Source organism: Eumetopias jubatus, unplaced genomic scaffold (assembly GCF_037043125.1).
Source record: "Eumetopias jubatus isolate StellerSeaLion01/CBP00866 unplaced genomic scaffold, mEumJub1_p1.0 scaffold_1, whole genome shotgun sequence".
In the NCBI taxonomy this organism is placed as follows: domain Eukaryota; kingdom Metazoa; phylum Chordata; class Mammalia; order Carnivora; family Otariidae; genus Eumetopias; species Eumetopias jubatus.
The window spans coordinates 76604544-76619323 of NW_028274807.1; the positions used below are offsets into that span (position 1 = coordinate 76604544).

The 14780-nt window shown below is 36.9% G+C and overlaps 1 protein-coding gene across 5 annotated transcripts in view; it reads right to left on the bottom strand.

The window, feature by feature from the left end:
* TP63 (tumor protein p63) overlaps positions 1–14780 on the bottom strand; it is a 226409-nt gene that overhangs the window by 27537 nt on the left and 184092 nt on the right. For all 5 annotated transcript variants that reach the window (XM_028101038.2, XM_028101037.2, XM_088017426.1 and 2 more), the window contains exons 5-6: positions 3007–3193; positions 194–309 (exon numbers count right to left, since the gene is read on the bottom strand). In XM_028101038.2, coding sequence (XP_027956839.1) covers positions 194–309; positions 3007–3193 — 303 coding nt within the window. The remainder of the gene's footprint in view (positions 1–193; positions 310–3006; positions 3194–14780) is intronic.

The window sequence follows — 14780 nt, forward strand, 5'->3', positions numbered from 1 at the left end:
TGTTATTAAGTAAACTTAATACAAATGTAGGAGTTCTGAAGGGGATAGAGAAGCAGTGTGGTAAAGAGGGAGAGGAGAAAGACAAGAAGGGTTCTATTTCATGACAAAAACTGAGGCAGAAAGAGATCCTCAAAACACCCTTTATCACCAAAATGAATGCTCTTCCAAGTCAACCCAGTACTTATCTTTTTACCTGGGGTGGCTCATAAGGTACCAACACACTCTGTCTTCCTGTGATGGGGTCTTCTACATATTGGGCATGGCTATTCCCTTCTACTCGAATCAAATGACTAGGAGGTGCAATCTGTCCTGCAGAACAGAGAAAGACAAAATAGTTAGTTCTTTGCCTTGGAAGAAAGAAAGAAAGAAAGAAAAAGAAAAAGAAAAAGAAAGAAAGAAAGAGAGGGGGGGGGGAGAGAGGGAGAGAGGGAGGGAGAGAGGGAGGGAGGGAGGGAGGGAGGGAGGAAGGAAGGAAGGAAGGAAGGAAGGAAGGAAGGAAGGAAGAAGGAAAGAAGGAAGGAAGGAAGGAAGGAAGGAAGAAAAAGAAAGAAAGAAAGAAGAAAGAAAGAAAGAAAGAAAGAAAGAAAGAAAGAAAGAAAGAAAGAAAAGAAAGAAAGAAAGAAAGAAAGAAAGAAAGAAAGAAAGAAAGAAAGAAAGAAAGAAAGAAAGAAATGAAGGAAGAAAGAAAGAAGGAAAGAAGGAAAGAAGGAAGGAAGGAAGGAAGGAAGAAAGAAAGAAAGAAAGAAAGGGAGGGAGGGAAGGAGAAAGGAAGGAAAAGAAAAGAAAATGAAGCTGCATGGACAAAATATTTGTGGCTAAAGAAATGGTTTGTTTGATAGAGGAAACATACATCCTTGAAGAAAGGAAGGAATCTCATTGCCAGATATCTAATAAATGAAGGTGTACCTTTGTAACAGTAGAAAGGGCTGGAATGCTCACCTATACTTAAGGGAACAGTCCTTTGTTTCTGGGGCTGAAGGTTAACAATTCAAGCTGTCAAGGAACTCTATGACTATTTCTCTGCTCTTATCCACAGAAGGGATTCTGCTAGCTCCCATGGGAAAGGGAAGGAAAAGGAACAAGTTCATAAAAACACACAAAAAAACCCAAAACTCAGCTTGAGAATAGATACTTCCCCAACGCTGATTAGCAAAAATACTAACAAGAGGTAATAGATGGCAAGGATATACCTTTCACTGCCTATTCTTTTCTCTGCCATAAAGTCTCCATCTTTACACCTTTACATCTTTTTTTTTTTTTTTTTTTTTTAAGATCTACACCCAGTGTGGGGCTTGAACTCAGGACCCTGAGATCAAGAGTCATACGCTCTACTGACTGAGCCAGCCCCAAACCCCTGGATTTACACCTGCTTTGGTCATAAAGATAAGAAACTTACTGGTTTTCTGGAGCTGAAAGAGCCCCAGGTTGGAGGATCAGAAAAGGGAGGCATGCTTTTAAAAGAACATAGGCCAAATTTCACAAAATTGGGATACTTGACAGAGCTCTAAAAGAAAGCAACTGATCTGAGAATTGGGAGTGGGAGCCATAAATGTGTTCTTACTCTTTGGGTATATATTACCATTCTATAAAAATTGTTACTCTATAAAAGTCAAAAATTAAGTGTGAAAATGCTCTCTGAAGAATCATTTATTTGGCAAAAACTAACAACAGGTGTTATGTCAAACAGTGAGAAAGCAAAACAAAACAAAATACAGTTATATCATCTTGATGGATCAAGGGCAGTTGTGGAAACCTGTAATGGAGCCTAGCTATAAGGAATCATCTTTAAGTCATATTGCTAAGTGAAGAACAAGATGGAAAGGTATTGAAAATGAGGCCATGTAGACAAGGATTGGAAATTAATGTGTAAAAAGTAGTTGTGTTAAGATGGGAGGATTTTAACTTTCTCTGTTGAAATTTCTATCCACTCTCTTTCTTCCTCCATTAATTTTTCTCTACCATCTATTCCAACATCACACTAGCTACCTACCAATATTTCTTTTTTAAAATATATTGTCTATATAAATTATCCTAACCTCCAAGCCTCCTGCACCCTCCTGATGAATACTTTTGGGTTCTCTTGTTCTTCCTTTCTACTTTCCGTTCCTCCTTACTTAGCCTCCCTTCATAGAACCTTAGAATATCCAGTGTAAGAGAACCCTTGGAAACAGCGACCTCCTCTGTAAAGCTGTTGTTGGATCTGAGGCTCAGAACCTGGGGCATTGGTGATGGGTATTAAAAAGGGCACGTTCTGCGTGGAGCACTGGGTGTTACGCACAAACAATGAATCACGGAACACTACATCAAAAACTAATGATGTAATGTATGGTGATTAACATAACAATAAAAATTTAAAGAAAAAAAAAGAACATGGGGCATGACTTATCCATGGACACAGAGCTTAAAGGAGGCCCCAAAATACCTGCTCCCTGACTTCCAGTCATGACTTTGCTGTCCCCCCTCCCAGCTTATGTCCTAGATCTTCTTTTTGCTCCTCTTGTCCATTATTTATCTTCATTCCTCCCCCCCCCCACTTTCCTCTTCCATTTTGTGTGTGTGTGTGTGTGTGTGTGTGTGTGTATGTGTTTCTCACCTTTTATGCTCCCTCCAGATCTCAATTGGTATAGCCTTGACACCACTCTAAGAAAGCCACTAAAGCTGAAGGTTACCCTCACCTGGGCTGAATGGGTCAAATGTCAGGTTGGCCCTCCTACACCCTCTCATTAAAAAAAAGAAGAAAAGAAAAAGGAAGCAAACAGTAGAAGTGTAGAGGCAAGTTCAGGTCACCTAGTAATTACCAATATTAAATTACGAACAGTTCAATTGTTATGGAGCCATAAATGCATTTATCATTATTCTCAGATAGTCTGTTAGACAAAAAAGGTAGACTGAGCTGTCCTCAGATTGCAGAGTTTGGAACCAGGTAGATGGACCCCAAAGAAAAATCTCCACAGGATCTCTATTTTTCAGGAGCTTAGCTGAACAGCCCCAGATCCCAATTCTTACCCTCATTGAATTCACGGCTCAACTCGTGGTTGGGGCATCGTTTCACCACCTCGGTGACATGCTCAGCTTTCTTGTAGACAGGCATGGCACGGATGACAGCGCCCTGTGGAGGTGGGGTCATCACCTTGATCTGGATGGGACATGTCTTTGCAATTTGGCAGTACAGTTTCTTCAGTTCAGTGGAATACTGCTTAGAGATGGGCCGATGGTGGCAGGAAGAGAGAACCAACAGGAGATCTTGTTACATTCCAAATCAGAACAGGTCCACTTTCTATAGATGCACATTTACGAATGGCTGCTACATTCCCAACAATGACAGCTAGCAATCTTTTCAGAAGGACTTATAGTCACTAAGAAAATTAATCATTTTTTCCAACTTTAAATAAAATCCTGTAAACAAAAGAGTTCACATTTATCAAAATACATTGATGTCATTATTTTCTGGCATCTTCTCGTTAGGATGAAGAAATTGATTTTCAGAGGGGTTTAAATAATTCATACCACAAACAGCTTTACAGAATGCCAGAAACTAAGTGGAAAAAAACAATGTTTTCATATATTGAGTGATATTAAACAGATGATAATTTAACCTGCCCTTACAATACTCTAGAGAGACTCAGAGGAAATAGGATTTATGGGGGAAAACATTAGGATGGAATATATAGCAGAGAGTAAAGAGATTTTGCCCAAGGCCCAACCAACTAGAAAACTGCAAAGCAAATGTTTTCCCAAATGGTCGCACTTATATTCTCATGCCATAGCCTAAGACAATGTGAAAGTTGATAGGGGCCATTTGGTCCTATACTCTCATGAACAGGACTGGCCTGTTGCAATGGCACAAATCATGATGGCAAAAGCCATTAAGATACAGATCTCTTCACTCATAAGTGATTGAAACTTGTATTCCCCACACTTCCTTCTGAGGGAGGGGAAATTCAGTGATTCGCTGGTTGGTTGGTTGGTTGGTTGGTTGTAGAACTGACAAAATAGGGGGAGAAAGCATGAGACCTAGAACCAAATAGAAGAAAAAACTCCTATCCTGTGTTTCTTCCCTTCCCCATCGCTGAACCAATGTAGAAAGTCTCCATTCTAATCCTTACATTCTATTAAACCTTAGCATCACTGTTCTCTGGGCCAATGCCCCATCACTGCCTTCCTCCTCAGTTTGCTGCTGCAGTGAAACCACCAGGCACCGGCACAGCCAGCCAAGAGTGGGGCACCTAGTAACACCCAAACAAAGGTAAACACATACACACACACACAGGTTGCCATCCTAAATTGGCAGCAATGGTCTTCCAGGGGAAAGACACTGGGGACCAGGAGCCAGAGTGGCAAAGATATGTATTATTGATATGTTTCAACCTAACTCTGACTAAAGGCAAATGTCTGACTAAAAAGTTCATTTAAAAGTAACTGCTTTATTTCATCCTCTTGAAATATTTTATTTAATCTTTCTTTTTATCCCAAGGGTTTTAGTATATGAAATTTTCAGTTAAAAATTTCCTATTGTGAGAAGTGTGTTGCATAATCAGCTCTCCATGACCACAGGTCAAGGATTAGACACAGCAAACGGGTTTTATACTGCTTGAGGAAATAGGGAGCATGCCAAGAATTGACCACAAAAATAAAATTCTACTCGGGAAACACTGAATGAAAAGTAGAAGAGTATTTTTGTGCTAGTGTTTTTAACTAATGACTTTACAAACAAAGACACTGCCTTAAGGTACGTTAAGAACTCACTTTTACTGAGAATGCTCAGAAAGTAAGCATAGCCGTTTGTGTTTTAGTTAGGAGATACATAACCTAAGCGTGAGTTTCTTAAGATTCACCTCAGGAAAAATGACTGAAAAATAAGTTTGTCATCTGAAGGCAAATAAGACACCTACCCAAGTATGTAAAGATGGGAAAAAAAAAAAAAAAGGAAGGATAAGTGTTCAGAGTGGGACAGTTCAAAGAAAACAAAACACATTCCAATGATTGATATACTATCAATCAAACTTGACAGACTAAAATGTAAGAGTACTAAATAAATGTAGGCTTCATCAGCTGTTACCCTCACTCGTTCTCAGAGATGGGAGAGGGGAATCTCATTTCTGAGTCTGAATAATGATAAATAATAATGGCTTTACCTTTTCCTGAGTTCTGCTGTCAGAAATGGATTCCTCACACAAACCCATGGGGAAGGTATTACAGGGATACAGTCTCTTATCTGAAACCCCTGGGGCCAGATATTTTAGAATCCAGAATTGTTTTGATTTTAGAAAGGGAGTAGAGTTCATATAGCATATATTATAAACACCTCCAGCAGGATTTAGGTCAGCACCCCAGAATCAAATGTTAACGTTTCTTCAGAATTCATGACTATTCACACCAACTGGGACATGACTATAGAGCTTCAAAGTTCAGGCCAGATTTCACCACCAAATGAGTCTGTCACAAACTTCATGAAGTTAAAACCAAACCAAAGCAACTTTTGGTTTTCAGAGCTCTTTGGATCTCAGAATTGCAGATAACAGATAATGAATCAGCATTATTATCCCCATTTTATAGATAAGAAAGCGGAGGCATACAGAGGACTTGCCTGAGGTCACAGAGAAGAGCTGGTTAGCAACCAGCATGGGAGAGTCCTAATCCCAGCCCTGTAACAACACTCCCTTGTCTTGATTTCTCTTGGCTGGGCAGTGCAAATTTGTGCAGTTTTACCTTTCTCTAATCCCCAACAGCATGGCTATACTCTGAAGCATCTTCAAAGGTATACAATCTTCTCTAACATTAAAACAAGCTCAGAAGTCGCTGACTCACCATCAACAATTCCTCTTTATTTATTTCTCAGTGTAATAATGTTTGCTCATTTAATTACAGAGAGCTGCAGCAAGTGATAGAACTGAAAAAATACTGGACTAGGAGGAAGCCGACCTTGGAGTCCAGTACCAGCGGTCTGTCAGTACTCTTGATTACAGCTCAGGGCAAGTCATGAGGGAGGCCCTGATCTTTCCCATGGTTTGTTAAGGCCCTTTGTGGTCTGACCCCATCTATCTCTCCTTCCCTCCCCTCACCCCCCAAACACACTCACTTCCTACCGCATGTTCTCTCCATGCAAACCTCTTAACGCCTCCAACACACCATACATGCATCACCCACAATTCAATCGTACCATTCCCTGTCTGGAATGACTCATGTTGTTCCTCTGTTCTCCACACCAAGCTTGGACAATTTAGATATCCCCCCCTCAGCTTGGACTGCATCTAGTACTGCAGACCACATATTCCAATTTTAAGGATGAAAGTTTCATATTGACTCAATCTAACTATCTGACCAGGGCCAAGACCCATTTTGATCATTGCTTCTGGTGAAACTAGCAGGCCTGCTGCTCAGTAACTAGAGGGGCTGAGGCAGCCTGGTGTGCTCGGTTCTTTACAAAGCCAAGCTTCTGCTACTTTTATTTCCCTCACTGGTCGCAAATTCAATCTGTGCTGATGTGTAATATTTTTCCAGCATTAAATTTGGGCTCCCTGGCCTACAGTGTATTCGTAATTCTTTCGACTTCCCCACTTCCCTTATCCTCTACCAAATGGCCACTCTATCTCCATCAATTTTCCAGTCTTCTGCAGGATCACAAGAGAATGGCAATCTGATTTACGCCAAGATATCAGAATACACTGGTAATTCAAGTTGGCACAGGGTGAAAAGCGGAACACATCTGGCTGCTTTTAATGTCTCTCTCTTTCTCTTTGGGACTTCTAAAATCCTACCTCTAAACTGCTCCCAACATTGACTTGAGATTCTTTAATTCTAAGGTCTAATTTCTTGGGGGTATGTATTCTTCTTTGTTTTGTTTTAATCAGCTTTGAGGTATAATTTACTATAAATTATACCAATTTTTAAGTATATCAGTTGGTGACTTTTAACAAACGTACACAGTTATATAACCATGTCCCCTAGCCCAGTCGTCAAAATTATCTTTTGCCCCTTTTATAGCTAACCCTCTTTCTGACTCCTTCCCTAGGCAACCATTTACCTGCTTTCTCTCACTGCCTTATTTTAGAATTGTATAGAAATGGAACAATACAGTATATAATCTTATGTGCCTGGCTTCTTTCATTTCGCATAATGCTTTTGAGGCTCATCCATGTTTTGGCATGTATCGGTATTCCATTTTATTATTTAGTGGAATTTCATTATTTATCTACACATCAATTATTTCCAGTCTGTATTTACTATGAATAAAACTCTTGCAAACATTCATATATAAATCTTACTGAGGACACATGTTTTTATTTTTCCAGATAGGGACCTCGACGTATGATTGCTCAGGAAGTGTATGCTTAACTTTATAAGCAACTGCCAAGCTGTTCTACAGAAAGGGTGTGCCACTTTACATTGCCACCAGCAATGTAAGAGGGTTCACATCCTTGTTAGCACTTGCTATTGTCAGTTTTAATACCATTCTAGCAGGCATGTAATGGTTCTCAGCATGGTTTAAATTAGCATTTCCCTGATGATTAATGATGTGGAGTATCTTTTCATACACTTATTTCATATCCATCAATTAGATTTTTACATTTTACTTAATAAAAAATTAAAAATATAAATGTATTTATTTTATACAAAGAAGTCATATAATTAAAAATATAAATATATTTATATTTATTTTACATTTTTTCATATACTTATTTACTATTCTTTTTGGAAGGGTTTGTTCAAATCTTTTAAACTTTTAAAATTGTAATTGTTTTAATTGGGTTGCTTGTGTTCTTAATTTGAGTTGAAAGAATTCTTTATATATTCTAGATAAAAGTCCTTTATCAGATACATATTTTTAAAATATACTTTCTCCCAGCCTACAGCTTATCTTTTTTACCCACTTTTTGGTGCTTTTCCAAAACAGTTAATTTTGAGGAATTATCAGTATTTTGCCTTTAAGGCTTATGCTTGTCGTGTCCTAAGAAATCTTGGTCTAACCCAATGTCAGAAGGATTTTATTTGCGTGTAGAATATTTATAGTCTTAGCTCTTGCATTTAGTCTTATGCCTATTGTTCAGTCAATTCCCCTCCTCCTCGTCCTCTTCTTCTTTCTAACAGCTGTCCAATTTGTCCAGCAACACTTGTTGAAAAGTTTATCTCAATCATTTCCCTCTGTTCAATTGCCTCAGAATTTTTTTTTTTTTGAAAATTAATTGACCACATGTGTTCACATCTTTATCTGGACACTGCCCTTTTCTATTGACCTATATGTCTATTCATACATCAGTGTCACACTGTTTGGATTATTCTAACTTTATGCGAAGTCTCAAAATCAGGGAATCTACATCCTCCAATTTTGTTCTCTTTCAAAATTGTTATGGCTATTTTAGGTCCTCTGAAATTCCATTTAAAATTTACAAGCAACTTGTCGATTACCACAAAAATGCCTGGTAGAATTTTGGATGAAATTGTTTTGAATATATAGGTCGTCTTGAAAAGAACTGATATACTAGCAATATTATGTATTTTAATCCATGAACATGGTATATATCTCCAATTAGGAACTTTTGATTTCTCTCAGGAATGTCTCATAGTTTTTAGTATAATGCAAATCTTGCACATATTTTGTTAGCTCCTTCAGTATTTTTAAAAATTGTTTAAATGCTACTTTAAAAATTTAATTTCTAATTTTATTTTTCTAGTATATAAAAACATAATTGATCTTTGTATATTGACTATGCATCCTATCACCTTGCTAAACTTATTAGTCTAGCAGTTTTTTGTAGCTATCTTATGATTTTCTACATAGATGATTATGTTAACTGTGAGTAAAGACAGTTTTATTCCTTCCTTTCCAATATGCATGACTTTTAATTTTTATTCTTGCCTAACTGCAAAAATTGAACTACAGTTCAGTTTGCCATTGCTTTATTTTTATTTTTTAAATTGATATCCTAGATCATTGATTTTAGACTTTTATGTTTCTCTAATATAAGCATTCTACATTGTATATTCTACAAAGGTGCCTCTTAAGCACTTTAGCTATATCTATTACATTTTAATATATCCTTAATATGGAGGAACATATGAAGCATTTCTTTTGGAGGTCTGATTAGTCTTCATATCCAATATAGTAAGGGACCACACTTACATTCCTGAGAAAAATAATTCTTTCTCTAAGACTTACGCTTATTTAATGGGTTCTGTTTCTGGCTTTAACTTATTTCCCCTTTGCACCATTTTCTTAACATTCTAAATGGATTTTTTTTTTTAATTGCTGTTCTAAGGTTATTTTTATCTCTAGCTAGGTTTTTTTCTCCTTACAGGTATCAAAGGAAGAAGCCAGTTGATTCTATATCTGAAAAGAGAATCTCCTATATCTAAGAACTTCTTTGATGATGCAAGTCCATTGCATTGAATTTCCAGTAGTTCTTTGGGTGGACATTATACATTCCAACCTTTATGTTTGAAGATATAATGTATCTCTCCCTATAGTGCTGTCACTATTAGAAGTAGTTATGAAGGATTAAAAACTTATAAACGCCTCCTCAACTTCTTTTTCCATAAAGTTGTCTGTTTTTTCATAATTATAAAAACATGTGCACATAGAAATTCTGAAAAAAAAGGAAATATATGACATATTTCCCCTACCCAGAGATATACACCATTAACATTTTAGACATTTTCCTATGCATACAAACACATACATACACACAAACACTCTCTGACAAACACACACACATCCTTATACAAACTGGAACATAACAAACATTTTGGTATCTTTTTTATTTAATGTATCATGAGTGTGTTCTAATTTAAAAATATAATTTTAAGCGGTTGCAATTACAGTATTAGACATACAATGATTTACTTAATCATGCCTTTCTTATAGAATATGAATTTTACTCTAATTTTAAAATATTAAAAATAACAATGCTGAGCATATTTTAATTCACAGATCCTTAGGATGTACATTAGTTTTAGTTGGATCCCTTGAAACTGGATAATTGAGTCAATGCATATTTTAATGTTACAGAGAAGTCCAAGGTCAATTTGAATTTTCTTCCCTTAAACTAGATAAGGTGCTTATTTCTCCCTAGATCCTTGAAGGATTTTGCTTCCTTCTTTATTTTGTTTAAAAAAAAGTGAGAATGTTTCTAATTTTTTTTTCTTGAAATTATTTGGGAATTGGTGAGCTCTTTCAACTTACATGCTTGAACATAACTCAATATAATTTTTCTTTTCTTGTTTTATTATATTTTTGTTTCTTCTACTCATTAATTTTAAGAAACATCTAAATCTTACTTTGGATCTGCATTCTGTATCATACATTTTATATATTCAAACACTAACTGTTAGCATTTATTCCTTTTGTCTGCCTTCTGGGAAAGCTTGTCAAGGTTGTTTTCCATATCATATATAGTGTAGGGTTTTCTAGAGTTAGCTCTGGTCTGTTCTACTACAAATAATTGTAATTTTCTATTGCATTTCAAACGCTCCTTATCTACTTAATCTCCCTTTTTACCTTATCCAGTCATCTTTTCATCAGAGTCTGCTGTTCTAGGTATATTCTTTTCTTTTCCTAACTTTATAGTGCTTATGTTTTATTGCTTTGTACTGAAGCAATCTTTTAAACTTTTTTTTTTCCTGGTTGCTAGGATGCTTTTGCTTCCTTTGATTCATTAAAATGATGTTCCCTTATACTTAGTTCTTTTACTTTCTTCTTCTTCTTTTTGGTTGTCATTGTTTTTTGACGTAGGTCTCTAATTGCTTTTGTAGTTTTATGTGAACATAAGGTATAGCTAGAGCTAGTATTTGCATTCCTCATGTCTCTTTGACAACTTTCAATTTGGTTCCATGAACATTTTAAAAAAATTAAAAAGTGCTACAGGGTGCTACCAATAGCATGAATGTCAAATTTAGTTATGCATTTTTCTGTAATTCATAGTATTTTGGTGGGAAATTAAGATTCTATCTTAGAATCTGCTAATCAGCTGTAAAGTAGGCATGAGATCTATTTATTTCCCTACTTGCACATCATCCAATAATTATCAAACAAACACTTACTAAGCACATACTACACAATGTCAGGTATTTGGTTCTGTACGAGGAACAGAGAAAAATAGGATTAAAAACCCTGGAATGCAGGAACTTATGTATCCTTACTGTGGGACAGTTTTTGAAACATAAAATAAATTGAAAGAAAAGCTTACTCAGCCTTACCTTCAAGTCGCTCACAGTTTAGAGCCAGAACAAAACACAAACAACACAAATACACTGTGTATGGCAGACGTATGTATAACATATTATGGGATTACAGAGGAGAGAGAAATAAACTACTTGTTAATAAATTTCCCATTTATTGAATAAGTACTATATTCAAGGCTCTGTTTCAGGTCTGGAAATTCAGCAAGAAACAAAAGCAAAGTCCATGCTCTAAAGGTGTTAATATTCTAAAATGAACAAATAAATACTATGTCAGATGTTGATAAGTCTATAAAGAAAATGAAGTCAGGTTAGGAGAGTATGGTGTGAGGGGGATACTATTTTATCAAGGGTTATCAGGGAAGGATTTTTTTTTTAAAGATTTTATTTATGTATTTGAGAGAGAGAGAGCACGAGAGAGGGGAAGTCAGAGGGAGAAGCAGACTCCCAGGTGAGCAGGGAGCCCAATGCAGGACTCGATCCCAGGACCCCAGGATCATGACCTGAGCCAAAGGCAGTCGCTTAACCAACTTAGCCACCCAGGCACCCATCAAGGGTTATCAGGGAAGGATTTTTTGATAAATTGATATTTAAAAAAGATGTGAAGGAAGCACAGGAGTAAGCCATGTATACACCTAGGAAAATAATGTTTCAATTACTGGAGACAGCAAGTGCTAAGGTCCTGGGATGAGTATGTCTGTCAAGGAGACCAGTGAGCAAAGGCTAGTGGTAAGGGGTAAGATCTGAAGCAGACCACATATGGGGCCCAGATCATATAAGGCTTTACAGGCCAGGGAAAGACTGCAGCTTTCCTTGGTGTGAGCTAAGAAGCCATTGGAGAGGTCTGAGAAGGGGACATGATCTGATTTTCACTTTAATAATATTTTTGCTGTTATGTGAAAAACAGACTTCATAAATCAAAGATGGAAATGGAGAGATCAGTAAGGAAGCTATTGCAAGTGATCCCAGTAAAAAATGAGAGTGGCTTAGACCAGCAGTAGAGTTGGCAAGAAGCAGTTGGTTTCTGGATATATTTTAACCAAATATGCTGACAGATTGGTTGGAGATGAGAGAGAAAGAGAAAAGCAAATGGATCCCACTGGAGAAGAAAGGTTTCATAGCAGTAGTGATATTTAAACTAGGCCTTAAGGGCAAGTTATTCACCAGCTGGATGGTATACCCAAGAAAACGAGAATGGGAGAGCTTTCCACAGAGAGGCATTTCTACAGATAGAGAATATCATGAATATAAGCAGACAGACTTTAATTATGGCTGAAATATAGGCGGGGGCAGGGTGGGAGGAGGAGGGGCAGGACGGGGAGAGGCAGAGCAGAAAGCAATGAGGCTAAGCTAGGGAGGCAGCTACCAGATTCTGAGGAGCCTTGGGTGTCACAAGAAACTGTTGGACTCTACCGACAGGCAAAGAAGAATCACTAAGGATGGCAAAGCAGGGAAAAAACCTAGCCAGTTCTATGTATTAAGTAAAGCAAAGCTGGTAGGAGCAAGACTGGAACAGAGTGAAAGAAAGGAGACCCATCCGGAGGTGTTCAGGCAAGAAATGAGGAGGGCCCAAGCTAAGGCAATACAAATGACTGAAAAGGTGAAAGATGGAGGACATTTTGGGGACTTACTAAAACTCAGTGTTCTGGTTTTCATCATGAACGCACCAAAACAGACTGAGAACTGTTTTTCATTGGAACAAAAGATGCTTGCAAAAATGATACCAGTTATTTGCTTATCCCTTTTCTAAAATCAAAGGATGAATGAGAGAGTTAGTTTAGGACTCCCTAAAGAGTCAGTAGTAAAATGAGACCTGGCTTAGTCAGTGGACTCTTCAACAAATAGAGAAAAGAAAAGAAAATTAGTTTTAATTCTGGACAAAGAAAATAAAATAACATGAGGTAACACTGGGATTAATAAGCCAACTTCGTTATGAAAGAGGAAAGGGGTTAGTTCTCAAAGCCGAGAGCATTAGAGAAGGACTCTTACCCAACACCATCAATTGTAAGCAACAGTTACTGAGCTAGGAGTGAAGAGACAAGATTTAAATTCTCATTCCCTGGGTCTCTAATGTAGTCACTTCACTTCTTACCAACATAAAATAGGAAAAAAAAAAAAAAAATGGAACATACAGTATGCATCTTTTAGAGTGGAGAAGAAAAATCATGAATGGATATGGGAAGCCTTAGTCAACTGCAAAGACCAACATAAACTCATGCATTATGATTATTACTGAAGCCTCATATTTCTAAGATCTTCCACATAAAGCATTTAATGTAGTTTAAGTAATTTGGGGAACATTGTGAAAACAGTCTCTCAACCTGGTCAGGAAGTAGTTGTTGTCAGATAATAAAAATCTCCTGAAGTTTGAATGTTAGCCATTTACAATGAATCACACAGTTCATATTTATCTGCTAGTAATCACTAAGTTCTAAATAATGTCAAGTTACTAGATTCATTTGTTTAAGAAAATGAATGGATTTGGCTTATCTGCTTCCATATATTTTTTAAATACACATGGATAGATTCATAAGTAAATACGATACAATTTTATGTGTCCTTAAAATTTACTTAAGCTACACTGTTCAAAATTTAATCTCAGCAATCTATTGTCATTTCCCATATTTTCAACATTTATCCATGTTCTTACAATTTAATAGTTGGGAGGAGAGAGGGTAATGAGACAGAAGGGAGGGAGACCTTTTGCTTTATTATGTCACATTTTTAAAAATATATATATATATTTGAAGGGTGCCTGGGGAGCTCAGTAGGTTGAGCATCCAAACTCTTGGTTTCAGCCCAGGTCATGATCTCAGGGTGGTGAGATGGATTCTCAGTGGGGAGTCTGCTTGAGATTCTCTCTTCCTTTCCCTCTCTGCTCCTTCCTGGACCCCTCACCCTCTCTCTCTTTCTCTAAATAAATCTTAAATAAATATATACATTAAAAAATTAAAAATACATTTGAAGCAACATGAAGTTTTTTAGCATTTTGGTAGATAACTCAGGTATCCAAATTTATTTGGTGTTTTTGTAGGCTTGAAATATTTCCTAAATAAAAACTTTAATCAATGAATATGGGCAGCACCTGTAAAACTGTTGCATACTCACGATTTTAGAAGACAGAGAATATAGAAATAAGATGTTAGAATCCAGAAGGAACATTATAGCAGATCTTGTCCAAACCTTTTTCTCTCCACAATTTTCAGCTATAAAACTTAATGAAGTTGGTTCATTAATTCAACAAATATTTATTGAACACCCACTTCATGTAGGCTCTGTTCTGAGTTCCAGGGAACCAGCAGTATCCCTTAGGCTAAGGGAGTTGGCTTAAAGGGAGAACGGACACTAAATAAATTATTTCTAAAAGGGTAATATATGTTCTGAAGAAAAAGCAGAGGGACACAAGGCAAAACGTGAAGCTCTTTTAGTTAGTGAAGCTGTACTAGTCCTTTGGATCATCCCTGAAGAAATGATTTCTAAAGGTTGCACAACTAAATCTAGGCAATGTGGGGGTGAACTCAGACTTCCTTACTTCTGGAAAGCTAATACTTTTACAATGACATCATACCCCAATGACTGAGTTTCCATACAAAACCAAACTTACA